The sequence below is a fragment of the Telopea speciosissima genome, chromosome 10, assembly GCF_018873765.1.
Source record: "Telopea speciosissima isolate NSW1024214 ecotype Mountain lineage chromosome 10, Tspe_v1, whole genome shotgun sequence".
Lineage (NCBI taxonomy): Eukaryota > Viridiplantae > Streptophyta > Magnoliopsida > Proteales > Proteaceae > Telopea > Telopea speciosissima.
Window position 1 is genome coordinate 4,132,113 of NC_057925.1, and position 24,955 is coordinate 4,157,067.

The following is a 24,955-nucleotide window of genomic DNA, read 5'->3' on the forward strand; positions in this document are numbered from 1 at the left end:
TTCCCTCTCTCTTAGTGAAAATTTTCCTTTACAATACTGTGAAGATTTATAATACCATCTTAGGGATTTTAGTAAGTTCTCCAAAATACCCTTCCACATGTATCTGAAGCCCGACGATGAATGGGGAAATCTCAATCCTAGAAAGATTATATTTTCTTGTTAGGTGCATGTAACCCTCAATTTGAGGTATGACTACTAAATTAGGCTAGACTGGTATCAAACACATTCGAGGGATGGAAAGGACCTTCTAGGAGAAGACTACTTGGAATAGAGTGGGATCCGACTCTTCTACTTCCGCCTGCCCGGTACTTCCGTGTGCCCACACACACAAGGCAGGTGGAAAGTACCGCCTTACTCCCGCTCGGGCAAGGCGCTCTGGCAGGGGTAAGGCGGTACATTCCACCCGCCTTGTATGTGGGGCGCACGGAAGTACTGCCCGCGACGGAAGTAGAGAAGTCTCATTTGAATAGAGTGAGGGGCTCTCTCTCTCTCTTTCTTTCTTGGATATTGTTTTCTTACAAAAGTGGTTATATATTGATTTTTTATCTTTCTTGTTGTGACAACAAAAGAAAAAGGACAATAGCCAAAGATACAGAATCAATAATAAGAATTGATCTACATAAAGTTTTTTCCCAATGAAGCAAAATAGCATATGTAATTAGAGAAAGAAACCTTTACATGTTAGGCTATTTCAGCTGCATTTAAAGTATTCGTTGAAGAAAAATATATGAATACCAGTACTAATGAGTACTAACTAAGGGCTGAAATAGAAAAAAGACTAGAACAGGCTTGAACCAAGGTATTCTTCAACACTTAGACACAGTGACAGTGAAAACTCTATTCTCTATAGAAGATTTTATTTGATCCATCTTGGCATTCTAAGGCAACCTGTACCTGAGATGAAACTTACCGCTGTTGTTCTCAAATCGATACACATGCTCGTTCTTCTCTTTCATCTCTCTTCTCCTCTCCCCTCTGATTTTAAGAACACCATCATCTTCAACATCTACCTTCACTTCATCATTTTTGAGCCCTGGAATATCAACCCTGAAGACATGAGCTCCTAGAGTCCTGCTCCTATAGAAAGTATTGACCGAATATAAAACTTTCGTATTTAATAGAACTCAATATTCAGCTTATCTTCCATGCACGCACCAAACATGTGGAAATTGATTTCCACTTTGTTCGTGATCGGGTCGTCAAATGCAACTACATATGCAATTCATCTCAACCAAGGGTCAGATTACCGACATTTTGACCAAGGCGCTTCATGCGACATGATTTCAGTTTATGAGGGACAAGTTCAATAACCTCTTACACAGCCCTTCCACTTGAGGCCGTGTATTGAGCGAATATAGAGTTTCCAAATTTAATGGAACACAATATTCAGCCTATCTTCAGTGCAATCTTTCCTTTTATTGTTGAAGACTATTCTTGGTAGCGCAATCTTTCCCTGAATAGTTGGTTTTTAATTTTGTTCTAAATCTCTTGTAATCCTTCCATATTAGTCCACTAGGGCATCCTGTAATCTCTTATATAAATCCTCTTTGAGGATCAATTCTTGCGTATGAAATAATATCAACTTTGACAGAAAGGGATGCTCGTGACTGCAGCAATCTCATTTGAGAATTGGGAGCTAGGCAATGAGAGGTAATATTGTGATAAATTCTGTGTTGTATTCTATTGATCAATGGATGTATATATAATTACAAGAGAGAGGTAGTGATAAGAGATGGAACGAATCCTATACAAGAGAACTAGATGGAATAGGAAACTGTTATTGATAACAGTCCACATGTGATAATGGGATAAGATAAGATCTATCCAATACGAGGATTGAGTTTCAAAGTGATTGAAACACCTCATACGTGATAGAGTCCTACATATGATAATAAGAGGGAATTAGAGAAAGGGTAATCAGTGTTGAATTGGGAGCTAGGCAATGAGAAGGAATTAGAGAAAGGGTAATCAGTGTCCCATGAAAAGTTGGTTTGTCGACAGCGACCAAAGATGCTTATTAGGAAGAGCAAAAAGAGTATAAGTCCATGGAAGAAATGAGTAACTCAGTGGGCTTCATCCTCCTTTTGGTGGTGAAGGCAGCAGTCAAGGAGAGAGAGAGTAGGAGATGGAGAGTGAGCAAAAAGGGAAATAGAGAGCTGGTTTTTATGAGTTCAGATAGAGATTTAGTGACAGTAATTTTACTGCCACAAAAATATACCTTTGGTGGTGGAATCAATAAATTGTTGGTATGTATGGCTATCTGTACAGGGATTTAGCATTTGAAAATCGGACGTATCTTTATCCCCTCAATTTGTCTGTCCCTCAATTTCCTGAATTCCATCTAATAAGGGGATAGAAATGACCACTTTATCCCCTGCCTGAACACACTGCCCGAGATGGGATCCACCTCCCTCTATTAAAGGGAATTGAGGAAATTGATAGGCAGACAAATTAAGGTGATATTTCCTTTTGTTTAATAAGAGGGGGAGGGGGGGGGGGGATGGGTTTTATTGGTTTTAGTATTTTAAAGGGTGGTTTATCCCCATCAAAGTGTTTCAAGAACGACCGTATACCATGCACAATCATATAGAAACATTTTGCCAAAACATGTTATTAGAGGTGGTGAAATATTTCTGTTTCAAAATGATACATTTAATGGCCGTATTTTTTTATCGCCGCGAAACATTTAGCCGCAATAAGTTTTTTACCAAATAAAAACTTACCGTCACTAAAACTTTTCACTGAGAACTGTTTTTCAATTATAAATAGGGTGTTAAGTGGCGGTTTTGTAAATATTTAGTAGTGGTGTGATAAATTACATGTAAAAATTATTATTTAGGATCGGTTAAAATTACCGCAGCCAAAAGTCGTTATTTAGAGGCAATAATTATTAATCGCTGCTAAATATATTGTACGTATAAAATTAGTCACGGTGAAAAATACCGCCGCTAATAACCATTGCTAAATGTGTCGTTAAAATACAAGTGTTACCCAAGAATGAAGGAACTGATTAACCCTAATTATCTCTGGAATATGAATGATTGGATCAAGTTGGTAGATGATTACATATTATTTGAATCAAATGTTAGGGTTTTAAATTATACTAAATTTAGTGATTGAATGGTTACAGTACTAGTACAATTACATATTCCCCTAATTTTTTGCTGGATTTTCTAAGGTATTTATTAGTAGAGGTGACTGTTCCCTAATGTCAGGTTTAGGTTTCAATATAAGTTTGCAAACTGGAAGCAGGTTTACATAAGGAGCCTTGGAAAATGGACTGCGTAGATTTATTTTTGAAAATTTGTTTTCTGATCTCAAACATTTGTGATACTTAATCAACATGTCTTTTCATGTTCTTCAATCTGTCAGGATAAGAAATAGAAATGTCGATTCTACATTTAGAACCAGGATTTGAATTCATTCCCACTGATACCGAGCTCCTCCAATTTCTCAAAGACAAGATTTTGGGTCATCTCGATCAACTTACTTCTGGCTTTATCCCTGACCATATCAATCCCTACGGTTACGACCCTATCAGACTTCCCAAAGGTAAGGCTCTCTCTCTCTCGAGAATTAATTTACTGTTGAGACCTCAACAGATAAACTGAATTAAATGCCTGTGATGATTTACTGTAGGTAATCACTTTAACCGTACAAATCAGGCTTATTTCTTTACCCACAAAAACCAGAACCGAACTCTAAAAAATGGTTTCTGGAGGAAGGCTTCTACTTTGCCCGAGGAGATCAACAGTGCAGGCAAAATTCTAGGGTTAAAGGAGCAGTTTGATTTCTTTTGGTTAATTGGAAATGAGACAGTCGAAACCAGTTGGACTATGCGTGAGTATAATGTAAACCCAGCCATATTTTCAGATGATGAGCGCGAAGCTATTGGGAATGAGGTAAGAAAGATTTGGTTTACTGTTTCTTCTTTATTGGGACTGTCTAAATGACGCCTTTATTGGTATGTTTCGAACGTCTAACTTTTTCTTGATTGCCCCTTATGTTATTCTTAAAAGTTCTTAAAGGTAGGGATAAAAATGAATTTTGAAAATGATATATTAATATATCATTATAAAAAACACGCACTATATTTTAATTTTTTTTAGAAAATGACATGATTAGTCACTTTTAATTTTTCCTTTACAAAACTATCCAGTGTATGTTTCACCTGACAAAATTATACAACATCAAGTATGAGTTTGCAAAACTAACCACTACAGTGTCTCTCCCTCCATTACCTATATTATTTGACATCTTTATTCCTGATCCTCCTTGTCCCCTACAACTCCACCTTGTCCTCGCATTGGCCCACCCTCCCCTGTCCATGTGACCATACTTTTTGTCCCGTTCCTGTCTAGGGCGATGGTAGGGGAAAGATAGCAAGAAGCAAGGGGTAGGGGTGGTTGGGTTACAGTACGGGTTAGGAGCGGTTGGGATTGCAATTGGGGAAGGGACTGGTTGGGGTTGCAGGAAGTGGCGGATGGGATTTTTAGGTTGCAAGAAGAAGAAGATGAGGGGGTGCTGTTGAGAAACATGATAGTGGTGGGGAGGTTGCGGGGGTGGGCTGGGTGTGGGGGGAAAGGGTAGTTGCAGGGGTAGGGGTGGAATTATAGGGGAGAGTGGGGCTTCGTTGTATGAGGAATTACAAGGGAGGCTGAGAGGGTAGGGCATGGTTTTAGGGGATTACATGGGAGGGTGGTGTGGGGAAGCAAGGGGTGGGATTGTAGGAAGAAGAAAGAGCAGTAAGGAGTTGGGACGGATGGGGTGGTAGGAAGAAGTAGGAAGAAGAAGAAGAATGGGGGTAGGGCTGGGCGGGTGGGGTGTGTTGGGGTGCAACAGGGGTGGGGGAGTGTGGGTGCAGGGGCATGGGTGGTGGGGTGGCCAGAAACGGGTCTCTTAGAAGAAAATGAACAAAGAAGGGGAGGTAAGGGTAAAATTGTCACAAAAGTCCTTAGATGACGGACAAACACTGTCTTGGGGGATCCGACTCCTCTACTTTCGCCTGCCCGGTACTTCTGTGCGCCCACACACACAAGGCGGGTGGAAAGTACCGCCTTAACCCCGCTCGGGCAAGGTGGTCGGGCAGGGGTAAGGCGGTACATTCCACCCGCCTTGTATGTGGGGCGCACGGAAGTACTGTCCGAGGCGGAAATAGAGAAGTCTCATCCCTGTCTTGGGTAGTTTTGTAAATCCAAACTCACAAGAGTGTATTTTTGTTAACTGAAAAGATGTGATTAGTTTTATAAAGGCAAACCTGATTTTGTCTAATCTTATATTTTGCTTCAAGTTTTTTAGTTCAAAAGTTAAATGACAAGATTTGCCATCATTGAACAGGAAAAGTATGTTATACTAAAAAGGTAAAAAATTAAAATTGCAAAAGAATCCATTAATTATTATTTCACATAATATTTTTCTTTTTCTGCATCCAAAACAAGCATACAATAAAGTCCATAACACTAACCCTTGTTTATTTTTGTTTTCAGATGGAAAGCTGTATAGTGTGTGCAATTCAGTATAAGAAGGTCTCATTCTTCTCATGTGGAGAAGAATCTGATGCAGCAGCGGATATGGAGGAAGAGATCGAGGCGGGCATGACTCATCCTAAGCAGCTCCGGCGTTCCAAGCGGATCCAAGAGAGGTTGGCGTCCCATCCACCTCAGCGCTAATCTATTGGCGCTCTACCACCCCAGCTTTCGAGATCCTATGGAGGAAGAGATTGAGGCGGGCTCTAAACGATGCAGCCCAGAAGAAAAAGCTAATAAAAAACACATAAAAAGATAGGAAAGGAGATTTTAGGAAGAGAATGGAAGGACCTGTATCTTTGCATCATGGATGCAACAGAACCAAAAATTTAATTTTCAAAAATAAATATAAAAAAAATACCAGATTGATTTTTTTTGTCATCAATTTCAATTCTAAATTGACACCCTTATTCTTTCAAACTTCAATTTTGTGTTTACCAAAAAAAACAAAAAAAAAACTTCAATTTGTGCAATAAAAAATTTGACTATAGAAGGCATGGGGCATACTATAGCTTAACTATGCCTCTCATGAACATTCCTATTGACCGTATATAGGATTGGATCCGACTCCTCTACTTCCAAAACTTGTACGTCCATCTTACTTCCAGTAGATCATAGTGTGCCACCTAGCCTGACCAGCATCCAACGGATGATATTGAATAAATTCAAAATATTTTGAAAACCCCATGAGATCCTTGTTGAACCACCTTGAACTCCAACCAAACCTGTCTGATCGGTTCAGCTCATCAACCCAAACCTCTAATTTGCGTAGGGTTGGATTCAAATCGTTTAGGAGAAAATTCCCAAATCTTCTCTGCTTCCACCAGACTGCCAACGACACACCGTGAGCCCCCCTTCTTCCATGGCGCAGTGAAAAAAATCCGTGAGGTATACATGGTAAATGAGACCGGTGTATCGTTGGCAGAGAAATGGAGCAGGATCCTTGAAATTATGGTTGTGATACTGCAATCCGCAAAGACCTCAAAACTCATTCAATCATTTCTCTGTAGCAGGCTTTGATTCTTGCATTCATGGACTCTGTATTTCGTGTTTATTTTCTGATTTGAAAATAAATCAGAAAACAACAAAAATCCCCTATACCCAATGATTTCCTGGTTATGGAAATTCTGAGTTACTGAGCCTTCTTTTTGTGAGATTAATTAATATCAACACACATGATCTTTTATTATTTCACTGATAACGATAAGCTTGCCTTCGTGGATCAAATCAAATTCAAAAGAGAAAAGATGGAAGTCAAGAAAACTTCTTCACTTAAAAAATTGGTGAAGAGTTGGCTCGTGATTGTGACTGTTCAAGGATCGCAGTAGATCCATGTATGAAAGTCCCTGTTCCTTCTTCTTGAATATCCCATGCTCTTCCTCCTCCGTCCTTCTCCAAAGTTGTGTTTTTTAAAAGGAACCACCATGATTGCAGAGGGATCATTATCTGCTCAATGGAAGAAGGGAGGTCACAGTGTATTGTCGGAAGTCTGGTGGAAGAAGAGAAGAACGTCGACGCTGGAGAGGATTTGGGAATTTTCTCCTCAATGATCTGAATCCAACCCTAGGCAGATGAGAGGTTTGTGTTTAGTTTGGGTGAAATGGGTTTGGATTGATGAGTTGAACCGGTTGAATAGGTTTAGTTTGAGGTTCAAGGTGGTTCAAACAGGATCTCATGGAGTTTTCAAAATATTTTGAATTTATTCAATATCATCCGTTGGATGCTGGTCAGGTTAGGTGGCACACTATGATCTATTGGAAGTACGAATTTTGGAAGTAGAGGAGTCGGATCCTGATTGGATTTTCTCTTTATGGAAACACTATATCGGGTTTCCTAATTCCTATTATCACATATCTTTTTCTATTATTGACACATGTAATCTCATTCATATTCAATCTCTTAAGATCCTTGAGTAACGGACTAGGGCACTCAAGCATGCATTGTATATATATTTTAATTGGCCAAAGAACAATAAAAAAAAATAAAAAAAAACTACAACTAGAGGGAAGCGGTATAGTGCCACGTGGGCTACATGGAGAAATCTAATATGCACCACGATTACATAGGAGCGTAACCCAAACATACTCATGCACCAGAAAACTTAAACCCAAAACCAACCTCTTTTGTGAGAAGAGGAGACGCTGCAAATTAAAGGAGTTTTTGGCGGAGAGTTTGAAGGGACCTTTCGTTTCATTGTGCTGCGGCAAATTCCAAGAATAGGAATTATTTATCCATTTAATGTGTTTAATGTGTTGCTGGTGAAGGAGGAATTGGGAAAGCCAAACGTATTCCTTTTTTCAAGTATGTATCTTCTTGTTCACTAACTAAATTCTGAATTATATTAAGGAAAATATGTTCAACTCTTCAACTCACCAAAGATCTAGGGGTTTTTTTCTTCCTGGTTTTCTATGACGAAAATATAGTAATAATTCGTAAGTTTACATTTTTCTTTGCTACTTTTGGTGTCTTCTCCCTGTCTTAGGGTCAAGGCCCTCTTGCATGTACAGTTTTCTTATTCCTTTTGAATAAATTTGATTTTATGATGCATCAAAAAAAAAGATTTATTTACAGCATTTGAAATATGGGATTGTGATTCTTGGAAAAATATTGGTTCTTAATCATCGCAATATAAAAGAATGGTTAAAGTTTTCCTTCACAATGTTGTGAAGATTCACTATACCATCCTAGGGTTTGAACCTATTACAAGACTTCAGGAGAGCCTAACCCAAAAGCTAGGTTGAGAGGAGGGAGAGTCCAAAGTCTTAAAAGCACACATCAATTCACCAAGACAACAGATGTGGGATTCAAGAGTGTAATATTCCCCCACTCTAGGTAGAGAGACGGTTCCACTCTGACCTTCTTGTCAGGTAGCCCTTTTGCTCACTCCTAGGTCTCCCCTCCCAAGTTGTCAACAGTAGAAGATGGGATTAATGAAAGCACCAATGTTACAAGACTTCAGGAAAACCCAGCCCAAAAACTAGCTTGAGAGGAGGGAGAGTCCAAAGTCTTATAAGCAAACATCAAGTCACCAAAGGCAACCGATGTGGGACTCGAGAGTGTAACAGAACCTTATAAGATTTTAGGAAGCCCGATCCCTTTTGGCAATGTAGATATATTGAAGCCCCACTTCTTAAAACATAATTCATACTTTAGGGGCAATAATCAAACATACCCCGGCTATTAATAATTTTCTTTCTTAACATGTCTTTATCATGAATTCATTCTTCATGTATTTATCATGAATTCATTCTTCATCCAGTTCTTGCCTTCTTATTGTTGTACCTATACTTATTTATTATGTGTTCTAACTATTTCTTAACATGTCGTTTCATGTTCTTCAATTCAATCTTTCAAGATAAGGAAGAGAAATGTCGAATCCAAATTTGCCAAGTGGATTTAGATTCCTTCCCACTGATACCGATCTCATCTATTTTCTCAAGGACAAGCTTTTGGGTCGTCTTCAACTTCCTCCTGCTGTTATCCCAGACAATATTAATCCCTACACTTACGACCCTGTCCAACTTCCCAAAGGTTCGTTCTCTCTCTCTCTCTCTCTCTCTCCCCGTGTGGTTTGTGAAAATTAAATGTCTCTGTGATGATTTAACTGTAGGTGAAGACTTTAAACATGACAATAATGCATTTTTCTTCATCTACAAACAAGAGAACCGAACTATAAAAGATGGTTTCTGGAGGGCTTCTACTTTGCCTGAGAAGATCTTCAATAAGGACCAAATGCTAGGGTTCAAGGAAGAGTTTGTTTTTTCCTGGTCGATAAGAAATGAAATAATCAAAACCAACTGGATTATGCATGAGTACAGCATAAACCCGGCTATGTTTTCAGATGATCAGCAAAAAGCTATTGGAAACAAGGTAAGAAAGATTTATTACCTTCTTCAATTCCTGAATTTTTGCTTCAAATTTGAAACTTTGCAAGTAACCCTGACCCTTGTTGATTTGTTGGTTCTCAGATGGAAAGCTATATAGTGTGTGGAATTCGTTACAGGCCCTCGCATAACCTGTATGAGGAAGAATTGGAAGAGCTACTAGGATAAAAATAGATCCCAGTAAAGTAAAGTATATGGAAAGAACTGATGTGCTGCCTTGATGTTTCTTTGTCTCAAACCTCATACCCCTATGAATATTTTTTTCCAATATATTACAGAGATGTGTGCTTCTTTCTTTTTTTCATTACACTATTAAGTAAAGATCAACAATTTATTGAGGTTAACTACAATTTCATTCCCTCCGGTTCTATGGTTATGCATCATTATTTAGTCATTTTTTTAGTGTCCGTTCAAGTGAAAGCAGCTGTTAAGAACACTATAAGAAATGTCATCTATTATATAAAAAAACTGTGGACATTTGATCACGGACTCCACTTTATCAAAAAAATAATTATCACATAAAGTAAAATCTTCAGGTACAGGAGGGTCTGCCTACAACACTGTCGCAGTTTGATGGCGAGAGCTTCTCTTGAATCAGGGGGGGGGGGGGGGGGTTGGTTGTTGGAAACCTTGTCCACACTAGCTAGATGCTTGAATAAGAACCATGTTCCTGCTCCTCTTCACAATATGCTGAGGAGGAGAGACCGAAATGCCTGAGAAGGTTAGGGGCTCGAGGGAGCGGGGGCATCACTACCACCTGACCCACTCCATCTGGAGGGGAGGGACAAAGGGGGAGGGGAATGGTTCAGCGCGCCCTTGGAAAGCACATACCAAGCATCACTACTAGGGAGCCATTCAGCGTGCCCTTGGAAAGCACATACCAGCAAGCATCACTGGAAGGGGAGGGAGGCTCGTCAGAGGATTCACTTTGGACAATAGAATGAATTCTAACGACCCAACCCCTCACTTGGCATGAAATTGTCCGCTTTGGCCCATGGGCCTCACGGCTTTAAAACGCATCATACCAAGTAGATACTCTTTATCAATAGCTCAGGATCTCCCTCCCTAGCTGATGTTGGACTAAACACTCGCTCATCGATCTCCCAAACCCCCCAGTACTAAGCCGTTTCATGGTGGGGATACCTCACCAATCTCCCAAGCAGATCGGTATTATACCATTTTTTTGGGCCGTTACATTAGTTGTCGTCACAACAGCCCAGAAATTTCCCAAACCCCCTAGTACTAAGCCGTTTCATGGTGGGGATACCTCACCAATCTCCCAAGCAGATCGGCATTAAACCATTTTTCTGGGCCGTTATATTAGTTGTTATCACAACAGCCCAGAAATTTCCCAAGTTAACTACCAGCTCGATGTCCCTAAAGGAGCAAGGTGTCGAGGGGATGTTCAAAGGGGAGTCTATAGGACCAGAACCTACAACTACATGTATCTGAGGTGGCAGCCCATGAGGTACGCAACAAGGGGTGAGGGAAGCATTGGCGTAGCATTCAAAATACTTCATTGTTGATCAATAGTTACTGAAGGATTTAAGCCTTCCAAAATGAGCAAAACTGTAGAACTTCAGAAGATAAGTGAGGAGAGTCGTTAGTCGAAGACAGAGATGAAGTGAAAACTAAAATCTTAGAACTCTTGCTTAAGTCTTTTAGGATTTAGTATGCTTCAATTTTTATGGGTTACAATTCGTTTGATTCAAACCTTAGAAAACAACCCATTGATAGAGAGTCAATTGAAAGACGAAGCATGTACAAGCAATAGCAATATAAAGACGATCAACATTTCTCTCGTTACCATGTCAGCCTGACATGGATTCATACTGATGGTTTTCAGATTAAAACCGAAATTGAACAAAAAAATTCATTTAAAAAAAAAACGTCAATTTTGTCGAGTTCTAGTTCTAAATTGACACCCTTAAGCTCCAGGTTGCTTATTTATAGCTTTCAAACTATATTTTGAGTAGTTGCAAACGTGACTATTAAGATATTTTATTTTTTTAATCATTTCTCCTCCTTGTGAGTGTTCATTTCTCTCCTCTTTGTGAGTGAATCACCATGACCATTGGAAGTTGTCCAAGTAAAGGCAAAGGCAAAGACGAAGTTGAAGACAAAGATGAAGGTGAAGGCAAAGAAGAAGTCGAGTTCATGGTAAGGGATGAATTGGAAGACAATGCTGCAGTAGCCTGGAATAATGTTCTATTGGTTTTGGCTTGGCATGCTCAAGGAGAGATGTAGATTTCTAAGATAGAGGCAGGTTATGATAGAGATTGGGTATTCAAATACATTGCTATATGTTTAAAATTTCATGACATTCCAGGTGAGTTACTATTTCTCAGTTTAGAGAGTGCTACTACACTATGGTAAGAGAACTCGTGAGCTTGGGCCTCCAATGTCGTTGCAACTCCACCACTGATCTGAGCCGCCGGTGTCGTGCATAGTGGTTGCCAACAGGGTGGCTCAACTACCAGTGTCGTTATAGTGATTCATCATGGTTGTTCTTTGCAACCAGCGTTGGCATTAAATGATTATTACTCTATTCAAATGGTTACACATTTAAATGCTCAAGGTCTGGTCGGCGGTTACACCACCACATTCTTTGCTACAATGGTTGATGGTCATCAATTTCCACAGTTGCATAGTGGTTACATGCCTTCAATTTCATCAGTTTCAGCATCTCCTAGCGAGAATAAATTACTACAATTTCAACTGGTTCATGCACTTAAGGATCATTATGGGACTCATCGAACCTTACAAGTAAGGACCAGTTACACTTCCATTACAAGTGCCATGCAAGCAGTTTCATAGTGGCAATGAGCTTCTCAATTGGTTATGAATCATAATAACCTTGAATTTCTTTATAAGCAAGCCATGCTAACCGTAATAACACAAATGGACAATGGTATGTCACATGCTGAGGCATTACAAGGACTCTCTGTGAGTAACGCCCTAACAGATATGACCGTTACAGGTCATTTGGCATCTAGTTTGGAATCATGTGTTTTCGTTTTTATTTCGAGGGAGGAAAATAGCAGGACTGACTCCCTTGTTAGGAGGGCCTGACGTGTACTGACTGTTAAGGCATGGAGCATATAGCTTAGGTAAAAAAAAAAAAAACTACAATGAGAGAGAGAGAGGAGGGGTTATAGTGCCACATGGATTACATGGAGAGAGGGCAGGATCCATCGGGAGAGGAAGGAACCTACTCCTTACATCAAACGCAGTGCTTGCGTAGAGATCTGTCTGCACCATAGTTGCATGCCACAAAACCTAATCCCAAGACAACCTTTTGTGAAAGGACGCTGCAAAGGGGCTTTTGGCGGAGAATTTGAAGGGACCGGCCATTGACATGCTGTGCTACAAATTCCAAGAATAAGATCAGCCATTGACCAGCCATTAATGTGTTGTTGGTGAAGGAGGGGACTTGGGAAAGCCAACGTACGCAACCAAGTATGCTTCTTATTCACCAACTCAATTCCGAATTGAATTAAGGCGATCAAGCCATCATCTTTGCTTCCTAAGGAAAATAGGTTCAACTCTTCAACCCACCAAAGATCGAATGCATTTAGGGTTTTTTCTGGTTTTCTATGTCGAAAATCTAGTTAATAATTGAGATGTTTAAATTTTTCTTTGCTATTCCTATGTAAGAAAATATGATACCATGATTCTTGGAAAAATATTGGTCCTTAATCATGGCAGCATAAAAAGTGTGAAATTTTTCCTTGACCCTGCGGTGAAGGTTTACCACACAAGCCTAGGGTTCAAACCCATATAGGGTCTTAGTATGTTCCCCAAAATACCTTCCTGTGTGCATTTGAAGCCCCACGGTGAATGGATTCCTATTTCACCATGAATTAATAAACTCAGTCCTATAAAGATTGAACTTTTTCTTATGTGCCTGTGGCCCTCAATTTGGGGTATGAGTGCTAAATCAGGCCAGTCTGGTATCAAATTAGCTAAAGGGATTGACTTCTAACATTCGAGGAATGGAAATAACAGACCTTCTAGGAGAAGACTACTTGAAATAGAGTGATGGTCACTAGGGCCACCAAGGATCTGCCACTAAGTCAAAATCTTAAAGACCTTGGAGCAAAGTGGAACTATATGGAAATGGTTATTAGTTACCTCCAAAGTGAAAGTTGCCTAGAGCTAGGGCCACCAAGGATCTGCTTTTTCACCCCATCTCTCTCTCTCTCTCGCTCTCTCTGACAAAACTCAAGTACTCTCTAGAATTCGAGATCATGCAAATTTTTAAAATTTTGGATATTTTTAACATCTATTCCATTCAACGGGTTTTGGATTCTTTTTGCTTGAATTTTTCTCACGTAATCATGTCTAAATATACTTTCTTGTTATGTAAAACAAAAGAAAAAGGACAATAGCCAAAGCTACAAAATCAATAGTGAGAATTGATCTCCTTAAAGTTTTTACCCCGATGAAGCAAAATAGTATATGTAGTAAGAGAAAAATATATGAATCACTGATTTGGGATTTTGGGGATGGGTTTCGGTGTGATTTGGTCAGGTTTCTCACCAGTTTGTAATCGGGTTAATATCGGGTTCGGTCCAGTCAAGTTTTGGATATACATGTATACATAAAAAATTAATGAAAAACCTTTTTTTTTTTTTTAATGGGGTTCAGTCCATTTTTTGGTTTCACTCAATGCATTTGGTCAGTCCGATTTGGTTTCGGTCTACCGATTTCGTTAAACCCTGTTAAATGTATATTTTTATTCATTCAAAACTGTAGTCTCAATGAGACGTAATATATACAAGAGTTTACAAGAGAGTACAAGAGAGATGTGGGAACCCTAGACCGATACACTTGCCATACATATTGAGATTGAGTGGGATTCAATATTTTATGTGATTGGGTTGCCTTGTAGAAGAGATTGAGTTTCAATAGGAAACTCAATCAGAATACCGTGGAGAAAGGGCAATATATGTCAATAAATCCCAACCCGAAACCAAACCGATAAATATTCGGTTCATCCCCGGCTGAATTCGTCGGTTTCAATCTATCTGAATTATTATTATTATTATTCTAATATTCGATATGGTAGTTTCAATAACATACAAAAAGCACACAAATTTGAAACCAAAATACAACATAGTTTGTTGATTTTGAAGCCACTTCTTAAAACAAAATTCATGCTTTACGAGCAATAATAAAACACTCCCCGTCCATTTCTTAAAATGTGTTTGTCATGATTCATTCTGCATCCATTTCTTGTTTCTTATTGTTGTAGCTATAATAGTTTATTTATGTGTTCTAGCTCTTTCATTCTTCACATGTCTTTGTATGTTTTTTCAAATCTGTGAAGATAAAGAAAGAGAATTAATGTCGATTCCAAGTTTGCCAGCCTCAGTAAGATTCAATCCCAACGATACCCAGATGCTCTATTATCTCAAGGACAAGATTTTGGGTCGACTTCAACTTCCTGCTGGTGTTCCTGATGCTTATTTCTCAGACCATATCAATCCCTACGGTTATGACCCTGTTGAACTTCCCAAAGGTTCTCTCTCTCTCTCTCTCTCTGCTTTCTCTCCCTCATTCATTCATTCATTCAAAAGATAAACTGAATTAAAATGCCTGTAATGATTTACTGTAGGTGAAGACTTTAATGATTACAGTGAAGCATTTTACTTTACCAACAAACCTGATAATCATAATGTGAAAGATGGTTTCTGGAGGGCTTCTACTCCTCCTGAGAAGATCTTCGATAATGACCAAATGCTAGGGTTCAAGCAGGAGTTCCATTTTTTCTGGTTACTACAAAATGAAACAGTCAAAACCTGCTGGATTATGCACGAGTTCAGTGTTAACCCGGCTATATTTTCAGATGATGAGCGCAAAGCTAATGGAAACAAGGTAAGAAAGATTTACCCTGTTTCTGAATTTTTGCTTAAAATTTGAGACTCATTTTAATGTTGGATGCAACTTTGCAAGTAACCCTAACCCTAGTTTATTTGGTTCACAGATCGAAAGCTATATTGCGTGTAGAATTTGGTACACGCCCTCGGTTAACATGTCTGAGGAAGAATTGGAAGAGCTAATGGCAGAGGACTGATATGGTGCCTTGATTTTTCTTTGTCTCAACCTCATACCCCCTTTAATAATGGTAGAGTAAGGGGCGTCTCCTTGCATGTAATTAAAACTCCTTTGTATAGGAGAGCCGATATCAATTTCAATATATTAGACATGTGTGCTTTTTTCTTTTATCACTACCTATGAATAGGATTTGGTTCTATTGGTGATATTGGGAATTGAAGTTAGCTCTCTCTGTTATCATCTATCATATTTGAAGAGAGAGAAAAGATATTTAGGATGTTCCGTAACAAATTGCGAACGAGGCAAACCATGGTCCACGATATTAATGAAGATGTATTTGATAGGTGCCGATTATTGTCTTTGACTAGGAAAGACACCCACAAAAGTTACTTTATTGGATTGCAGTAGGATGTTCATTGGGTGGCATTACTGTATAGTCTTTGTTCCCTCTACTTAATTATCAAAAAAAAAATCACAAAAAAAGAAGATTTTCAGGTACAAGAGGATCTACCTACACCACTGTCACAGGATTGATGGTGGTAGATTCTCCTAGATCGGCTCTTCATGCTCAATGATTGATGAAGGGCCAATTGAAGGTAAGGGAGCAAGGGGGGGGTTGGCTTATCATCCCTACTAGGGGAGCCATCCAGCGCGCCCTTGGCAAACACATACCAAGCATCATTGTTATGTAAGGTTAGGGAGGCTTGCCAAAGGATTCACTTTGGACAACAACATCAATTGTTGTCGTAATAACTTAGGATTTTCCCAAATTATTAAAAAAATGATTTAATTAAGTTTGTTACGATTTATAATTCGTTCGATTCAAACCAACAATTTTCAAATTAAAACCGCAATTGAACCAAAAGTCTCATTTCAACAACAAAAAAAAAACAAAACAAAAACTCACATCAATTTTCTCCCCCGCTTCCAATTCTAAACTGACAGCCTTAAAGCTCCTGCTATCTTATTTCTACCTTTCAAACTTCATTTTTTTTTTTTTTTTGGGGGGGTAGGAATCCTTTCAAACTTCATTTTGTGAAGTAAAAAATGTGACTATACAAGGCATGGGACAATACTATAGCTTAACTATGCCTCTCGATCTGATGAATATTCCAGGCCAGACTTAAACAACAAAAAAAAACGTATAACTAGAGGGAGGGAGTTACAGTGCCACGTGGGCTACATGACGAAAACGTACAACTAGAGGGAGGGGTTATAGTGCCACGTGGGCTGCATGGAGAGATTGAGGGAGAGCCATCACGAGAGGAAGAACGTACTTCTGTAGTCAAACGCAATTGCATGAACTTTACTAGCATATGGAACTAATATGCACCGCAGTTGCATGAGATCTAATTTGCACCATAGTTGCATGAGGTATCCAGACTCCAGATCCTCTCCCCATGTGAGTATTACCTTTCTTTTAGATCTCACACCGTCCATGGGAGCGTCCATCCACATCACCTTCGCTAGCAAAGAAATAATGCACCACATTTACATAGGAGCGTAACCCAAACATTCTCCTGTTGGTGCATGCCAGTATACTTAAACCCAAAACCAACTCCTTTTGTGAGAACAGAAGGGGGCTTTTGGAGGAGAGTTTGAAAGGACCTTTCCTAAGACCAGCCATTGACATCCTTTCACTGTGCTACTGCAAATTCCAAGAAGGAGGAGGACTTGGGAAAGCCAAAGGTGTTCCTTTTTTTCGAGTATGTATATATCTTGTTCACCAACTCAATTCTGAATTATATATTATAGGGGATCGGGCTATCACCCCTTTGCTTTATAAGGAAAATAGGTTCAATTCTTGTCCATCTAGGGTTTTTTTTTTTTCCTGGTTTTCTATGAAGAGAATCTAGTGATAATTGGGATATTTACATTTTTCTTTGTTACTCTTGGAGGCTTCTTTCCCTCTCTCTTAGTGAAAGTTTTCCTTTACAATACTGTGAAGATTTATCATACCATCCTAGGGTTCGAATCCTTTGGGATTTTAGTAAATTCTCCAAAATACCCTTCCACATGCATCTGAAGCCCGCCGGTGAATAAGGAAATCTTAATCCTAGAAAGATTATATTTTCTTGTTAGGTGCATGTAACCCTCGATTTGAGGTATGACTACTAAATCAGGCTAGACTGGTATCAGACACATTCGAGGGATGGAATGGACCTTCTAGGAGAAGACTACTTGGAATAAAGTGAGGGGCTCCCTCTCTCTCTTTCTTTCTTGGATATTGTTTTCTTACAAAAATGGTTATATATTGATTTTTTTATACTTCTTGTTGTGACAACAAAAGAAAAAGGACAATAGCCAAAGATACAGAATCAATAATAAGAATTGATCTATATAAAGTTTTTTCCCAATTAAGCAAAATAGCATATGTAGTTAGAGAAAGAAAACTTTACATGTTAGGCTATTTCAGCTGCATCCAAAGCAAGGTTCAAAATTCAGGTATCGGACTCGGGATCGGTCATGGCCGAAACCGTTCCGGATCGGGATCAGATCCGTCCAAATCGGTCAGGATCAGTCAAAAAACCCCCCCAAAATCATTTTTTTATGGATCGGGTCATGTATCAGCCAGAGTTGGTGGGTGTTGTGATCTCGGGATCGGATCGGCTGATATTATCTGGATTGGATCGGTCAAAATTGATTGGTATCAGTCAATATCAGTCAAGATAATATAAAAAACTAAAAAAAAAAAAAAACTTAAAAACTTTGACAAAATAAAAAAATATTCAGTTGGATCAGTCAAGGATCGGATCGGATCGGCCGATCCAACCGAGTTAGGCGATCCAATCAACGATCCAGTCAAACCTTGTTGTATCAGTCAAATCTGGGGATCGGCCTCGATCGATACCGATCCGATCCAGCCAATATCGGCCAATCCGATCCTATACCTCAAACCATGATCCAAAGTATTGGTTGAAGAAAAATATATGAATATCAATACTAATGAGTACTAACTAAAGGCTGAAACAGAAAAAAGACTAGAACAGACTTTAACCAAGGTATTCTTGATCACTTAGACACAGTCACTGTGAAAACTCCATTCTCTATAGAAGATTTCATTTGATCCATCTTGGCATTCTAAGGCAACCTGTACCTGAGATGAAACTTACCGTTGTTGTTCTCAAATCGATACACATGCTCGTTCTTCTCTTTCATCTCTTTGCTCCTCTCCCTTCTGATCTTAAGAGCACCACCATCTTCAACATTTACCTTCACTTCATCATTTTTGAGCCCTGGAATATCAACCCTGAAGACATGAGCTCCTAGAGTCTTGCTCCTATAGAAAGTATTGACCGAGTATAAAGCTTTCGTATTTAATGGAACTCAATATTTGGCTTATCTTCCATGCACGCACCAAACATGTGGAAATTGATTTCCACTTTGTTCGTGATTGGGTCATCAAATGCAACTACATGTACAATTCATCTCAACCAAGGGTTAAATTGCCGACATTTTGACCAAGGTGCTTCATGCAACACGATTTCAGTTTCTGAGGGACAACTTCAATAACCTCTTACACAGCCCTTCCACTTGAGGGCGTGTATTGAGCGAATATAGAGTTTCCAAATTTAATGGAACACAATATTCAGCCTATCTTCAGCACAATCTTTCCTTGTATTGTTGAAGTCTATTCTTGATAGTGCAATCTTTCCCTGAATAGTTGGTGTTTATTTTTTGTTGTGAATCTCTTGTAATCCTTCCATATTAGCCCACTAGGGCTTCCTGTAATCTCTTACATAAATCCTCTTTGAGGATCAATTCTCACATATGAAATAATATCAACTTTGACAGAAAGGGATGCTCATGAATTCAGCAATCTCGTTTGAGAATTGGGAGCGAGGCAAGGAGAGAGAATTAGAGAAAGGGTAATCAATATTAAATAGAATCCTAGCAGGGAAATCAGTATTTTACTGGTTTTAGTATTTTAAAGGGTGGTTTATCCCCCATCAAAGCGTTTCAAGAACGACCGTATATCATGGACAATCATACAGAAACATTTTGCCAAAACATGTTATTAGAGGTGGTGAAATATTTCTGTTTCGAAATGATACATTTAATGGCGGTATTTTTTTTTACTGCCACTAAAAGTTTTTACTAAGAACTATTTTTCAATTATAAACAGGTTGTTAAGTGGCAGTTTTGTAAATATTTAGTAGTGGTGTGACAAACTGCGTCTAAAATTATTATTTAGGGCCGGTAAAAATTACCGCTGCTAAAATTCTTTATTTAGAGGCAATAATTATTAATCTCTGCTAAATATATTATACGTATAAAATTAGTGGCAGTAAAAAATACCACCGCTAATTACCATCGCTAAATGTGCCGTTAAAATACAAGTGTTACATGCTTCTCTTGTAGTGTATGTTGTTACTTTGGATCTATGAAGGAACTGATTAACCCTAAGTATCTCTGGAATATGAATGATTAGGTCGAGTTGGTAGATGATTACATATTATTTGAATCAAATGTTAGGGTTATAAATTATACTAAATTTAGTGATTGAATGGTTACAATTACATATTCCCTTAATTTCTTGCTGGATTTTCTGAGGAATTTATTAATAGAGGTGACTGATCCCTAATTTCAAGTTTAGATTTCATTGTTTGAGGTTTAGGTATTATGGTCTAGCTCATGGAAGTTCCTAGTAAAATTTCCTTCCAGTTTTGCTAGAGAAGAGGCAGATCAATATAAATTTTGCAATGGACTGTGTAGATCAATTTGTTATGTTTCTTAATTAACATGTCTTTTCATGTTCTTCAATCTGTCAGGATAAGAAATAGAAATGTCGATTCCACATTTGGAACCAGGATTTGAATTCATTCCCACTGATACCGAGCTCCTTCAATTTCTCAAAGACAAGCTTTTGGATCATCTTGATCAACTTACTTCTGCTTTTATCCCTGACAATATCAATCCCTACGGTTACGATCCTATCAGACTTCCCAAAGGTGAGGCTCTCTCTCTCTCGAGCTCTCGAGCTCTCTCGAGAATTAATTTACTGTTTGAGACCTCAACAGATAAACTGAATTAAATGCCTTTGATGATTTACTGTAGGTAATCACTTTAACCGTACAAATCAGGCTTATTTCTTTACCCATAAAACCCAGAACCGAACTCTAAAAAATGGTTTCTGGAGGAGGGCTTCTACTTTGCCCGAGGAGATCAACAATGAAGGGCAAATTCTAGGATTGAAGGAGCAATTCAATTTCTTCTGGTTAATAGGAAATGAGATGATCGAAACCAGATGGACTATGCGTGAGTATACTGTAAACCCAGCTATATTTTCAGATGATGAGCGCGAAGCTACTGGGAACGAGGTAAGAAAGATTTGGTTTACTGTTTTTTCCTTATTGGGACTGTCTAAATGATGTCTTTATTGGTATATTTTGAATTTCTAACTTTTTTTTTATTGCCCCTTGTGTGTTATTCTTAAAAGTTCTTTAAGACAAGGGTAAAAATGGATTTTGAGAATATATCATTATAAAAAACACTCACTCTATTTTAATTTCTTTGAGCTTTGTTTGAGAAAATGACATGATTAGTCACTTTTGAGCTTCCCTTTACATAAGCATCCACTGTATGTTTAACTGACAAAACTATGCAACATTTGGGTTTGCAAAACTAACAACTACAGTGTCTCTCCCTCCATTACCTATATCATTTGACATCTTAATTCCTGACTCTCCCCTGGCCCCCTACAACTCCACCCTGTCCTTGCACTAGCCCACCCTCCCCTGTCCATGTGACCACACCTTTTGTCCCGTTCCTGTCCAGGGGGATGGTAGGGAAAGGTAGCAAGAAGCAAGGGGTAGGGGTGGGTTGGGTTACAGTACTGGTTAGGAGCGAGTTGGGATTGCAGTAGGGGAAGGGAGTGGTTGGGGTTGCAGGAAGTGGTGGATGGGATTTGTAGGTCACAAGAAGAAGAAGATGAGGGGGTATGGAGGTTGCAGGGGTGGGCTGGGTATGGGGGGAAGGGGTAGTTATAGGGGTAGGAGTAGGGGCGGAATTACAGGGGAGGGTGGGGTTTCGTTGTACGAGGAATTACAAGGGGGGGTAGGACATGGCTTCAAGGGATTACATGAGGTGGGATTGTAGGAAGAAGAAAAAGAAGTAGTAAGGGGTTGGGATGGGTGGGGTGGTAGGAGGAAGAAGAAGAATGGGGGTAGGGCCGGGCGGGTGGGGTGTGTTGGGGTGCAATAGGGGTGGGGTGCAGGGATATGGGTGGTGGGGTGGCCAGAAGCAGGTCTCTCAGAAGAAAGTGAACGGAGAAGGGGAGGTAGGGGTAAAATTATCACAAAAGTCCTTAGATGAAGGACGAACACTGTCTTGGGTTGTTTTGTAAACCCAAACTCACAAGAGAGTATTTTTGTTAACGGAAACGATGTGAGTAGTTTTGTAAGAGCAAATCTGATTTTGTCTAATCTTGTATTTTTCCTTATTTTTTTAGTTCAAAGGTGAAATGACAAGATTTGTCTTCATTTAACAAAAAAAAATATGTTATACTAAAAAGGTAAAAAAAATAAAATTACAAAAGAATCCATTAATTATTATTTCCTATAATATTTTCCTTTTTTGTCCATCCAAAACAAGCATACAATAAGTCCATAATACTAACCCTTATTTATTTTTGTTTTCAGATAGAAAGCTATATAGTGTGTGCAATTCAGTATAAGAAGGTCTCATTATACTCGTCTAGAGAAGAATTTGATGCAGAAGCGGATATGGAGGAAGAGATCGAGGCGCACATGACTCATCCTAAGCAGCTCCGGCGTTCCAAGCGGATCCAGGAGAGGTTGGCGTCCCATCCACCTCAGTGCTAATCTATTGACGCTCCAACACTACAGCTTGCGAGATCCTATCTATCTATTTTCCTATTATGTTTCTACTACTTTGGTTATAAGTTTAGATTATTATAAAATTTAGTTTATTTAGAAGGTTATTATTGGTATGGTCATTATCTCTAGTTAATTTCCTATTCTATTTAGAGATCCTTTTAGTTGTTTCTTTGTAATCTCGTTGAAACTCACAAGCTATTTAATAGCTATTCTTTAAGGCGGTCAATGCACGCAGTCTTATGTCTGCGCAGCATGGTAGGGCAGGCAGTCGACGCCGTAGAAGATCTGAATCCTTGTATCATCTGACCAATTCATTTGAGTGGTAACCTAATTCGAATTTTTATCCTCTCCTGTTACAACACAATGTTGTAACGCATCGTGCGGTGGCAGCAGAGGCCATGTGCACCATGTGAGGCCCTGCTGTGCCACATGGCCTCTGCAGCGCCGCACGATGCGTTCCAGCACTGTGCTATAACAGAAGAAGATAACAATTCAACCTAACTCCCACTTCTTTAATCCTCCCACAGGAGGAAATAGAAAAAACATGAAGTTCCAACTTCCAAATAATGAACGATGTTCTAGAATGGCTTCTTGCAGTAGACCTTGTATGACGATTTGTACATCTACAATATGGTTCTAAAAATGTCGATAAAAGCTGTGAAGTACCAATCTGGATACTCTAGATGGGGCATATCATATAAATTCTTCAATATTTTGAAGACTCGAGTCACCAGACCCGATATGAATTCTTACTCGATTTTTTTATCCAAATGCAGTGGACCGTTGTAGGACGACTCGTACAATTGAAATATGGTCCAATACCAACAACTGCTTAGTTCAGTTGGTGAACCGTGGTGCGCTTCATGCCCATGCTCACCAAGAGGTCTCGAGTTTGAGTCTCTTGGTTGGTATCTTATCCCCTCCCCGGTTTGATCCCCCCCCCCCCTTCTATCAACTATATATGTAGAAGCTCCCAATTAACCAAAAAGAAATATGGTCCAATAAATTAAGCCGATCCAAGTGGGGATGTAATCTGGATGGTCCAAATTAAATGGACTAAACTCGTCCATATTGTAGGATGACTTGTGAACATCTAGAATATGGTCCAAGAAGGTTGATCCAATTGGTAATGTACTAATCTTTCAGATGAGTTTATCATAACATTTTCTCATTTTGGAATTTTTGGTCGGATTGAAAGTCCTTTTTTTTCTTAAAAAAAAAAAAAAAACTATACAGGTTACAATTTGTTCGATTCAAATCGATGATTTTCAGACTAAAATCGCAACTGTACCGAAAATTTCATTTCCAAAAATATAAAAGAATAAAATAAAATCTAAATCGATTTTGGTTAATTTACATATTCCACGCCTGAGGTTTGACGAAAGGATAATTTTACCCCCCAATTTTGAAAAATTCTGCATACCCCCCTTGAGGTTTGCAAATAGTAACAAATAAGCTCATTCCGTCAGTTCTTGACTAACAATGTTAAAAAAAATAGGTGAACTGACAAAATTACCCTTGAAAAAAAGAAAAAAAAAAATCTGCAACTCATCTTCCCCAAATCTGAGTTGCAGGTTTCAAAACCCTTTCAACCCTTAAGGAATTTAGGGTTTCAAATTGGGAAGAAATCCCAAATGGTAATAGAACCTGGCCATTCTCCAGAAACCCCTTCACCAAATTTTTGTTCAACCTTTTCAACCACCATGATCAAGGGTTTTGAAACAATTTGAAAACCCTATCATTTGGGAGGGCATGCATTTTTGGGGTTAGGACGATGAACAGAGTCACGATCTCAGCGAAGAAGACGACATCCATTAGTTAGGGTTCAATTTGGTTTAGGGAGTAAGAGAGCTTAGAGTTCAAAAGTAGGAGAAATCGTGGATCAGTTCGGTGGAGGAGATTAGGGTTTAGGGAGGAAGAGAGCTCTAGTTTCAGATCGGTTGGATTTAATCAAAAACAAATTCATCAAAGAACCAGAGAACCCATATATATCTCTCAATTCATCAACACCGGCAACCTTTGTTCCCTTGGTTCTCTGTTCTTCTCTTCAGTTTGCCAACTTTTATGTTTTTGTTTTTTTGGATAAAGTTTTCCTCCTTTTTAAATCTTATTATTTCTTCTTGAATTGCCATCGCAGAGGCAGTCATGGTGATTGACCTTGACCGGCGGCACTGGGAGAAATTAAAACCTATTAATATTGTTGATCTTTAGAAATTAAAACCTGTTTATTCTTGTGGTGTTTACGAACATGAATTCATTGCAGTTAGACATTTTTTAGTTTAATTTCTGTTTGAATTTGGCAAGTTTTGAGGAAGAGAAAGATATGGAGATCTGGAGTTGAGTGTGAAACCGTAAAATTTTCCATCGATGGCTTGGAATCCGTTCCAAGACATCAGTAACTCGAAGCCATTGTTCTTTACGATCTACGCGACTGTTCTAATCTGTATCATCTGCTCCTCAGTCTATGTATTCTCTGCTCTTTACGGCGGGAAAACGATCGATCCGACCACCTTGTTTTCTCCCGGTTACGCGACCACTCAACGTAAGTACTCCTACATTTCTGTTTTTGAGATGAAAATTCCATTTTTCTTCTTCCTCTCTCTCTCTCTCTCTTTTTAAGTGTATTATTAGCTCAATTTTAGAAACA

At 38.9% G+C, this 24,955-nt stretch overlaps 2 protein-coding genes across 2 annotated transcripts; both read left to right on the forward strand.

Moving 5' to 3' along the window:
* Nucleotides 1–3,386: 3,386 nt before the first annotated feature.
* Nucleotides 3,387–5,669, forward strand: LOC122642275 (NAC domain-containing protein 1-like). The gene is made up of 3 exons (XM_043835716.1): nucleotides 3,387–3,552; nucleotides 3,640–3,902; nucleotides 5,487–5,669. Exons 1-3 carry the CDS (start codon nucleotides 3,387–3,389, stop codon nucleotides 5,667–5,669), a joined length of 612 nt encoding a protein of 203 aa, XP_043691651.1.
* A 14,586-nt stretch (nucleotides 5,670–20,255) lies between these two features.
* LOC122642276 (NAC domain-containing protein 2-like) lies at nucleotides 20,256–22,293 on the forward strand. Its single transcript, XM_043835717.1, has 3 exons — nucleotides 20,256–20,421; nucleotides 20,528–20,790; nucleotides 22,111–22,293. Exons 1-3 carry the CDS (start codon nucleotides 20,256–20,258, stop codon nucleotides 22,291–22,293), a joined length of 612 nt encoding a protein of 203 aa, XP_043691652.1.
* The last annotated feature ends 2,662 nt before the right edge of the window (nucleotides 22,294–24,955 follow it).

Bases quoted from the DNA above. Each gene is read 5' to 3' on its own strand.
- LOC122642275 (XM_043835716.1), top strand. From the start codon at position 3,387: ATGTCGATTCTACATTTAGAACCAGGATTTGAATTCATTCCCACTGAT. The intron at 3,553-3,639 runs GTAAGGCTCTCT...GATTTACTGTAG, and splicing joins CCCTATCAGACTTCCCAAAG to GTAATCACTTTAACCGTACA. The intron at 3,903-5,486 runs GTAAGAAAGATT...TTTTGTTTTCAG, and splicing joins GCGAAGCTATTGGGAATGAG to ATGGAAAGCTGTATAGTGTG.
- LOC122642276 (XM_043835717.1), top strand. From the start codon at position 20,256: ATGTCGATTCCACATTTGGAACCAGGATTTGAATTCATTCCCACTGAT. The intron at 20,422-20,527 runs GTGAGGCTCTCT...GATTTACTGTAG, and splicing joins TCCTATCAGACTTCCCAAAG to GTAATCACTTTAACCGTACA. The intron at 20,791-22,110 runs GTAAGAAAGATT...TTTTGTTTTCAG, and splicing joins GCGAAGCTACTGGGAACGAG to ATAGAAAGCTATATAGTGTG.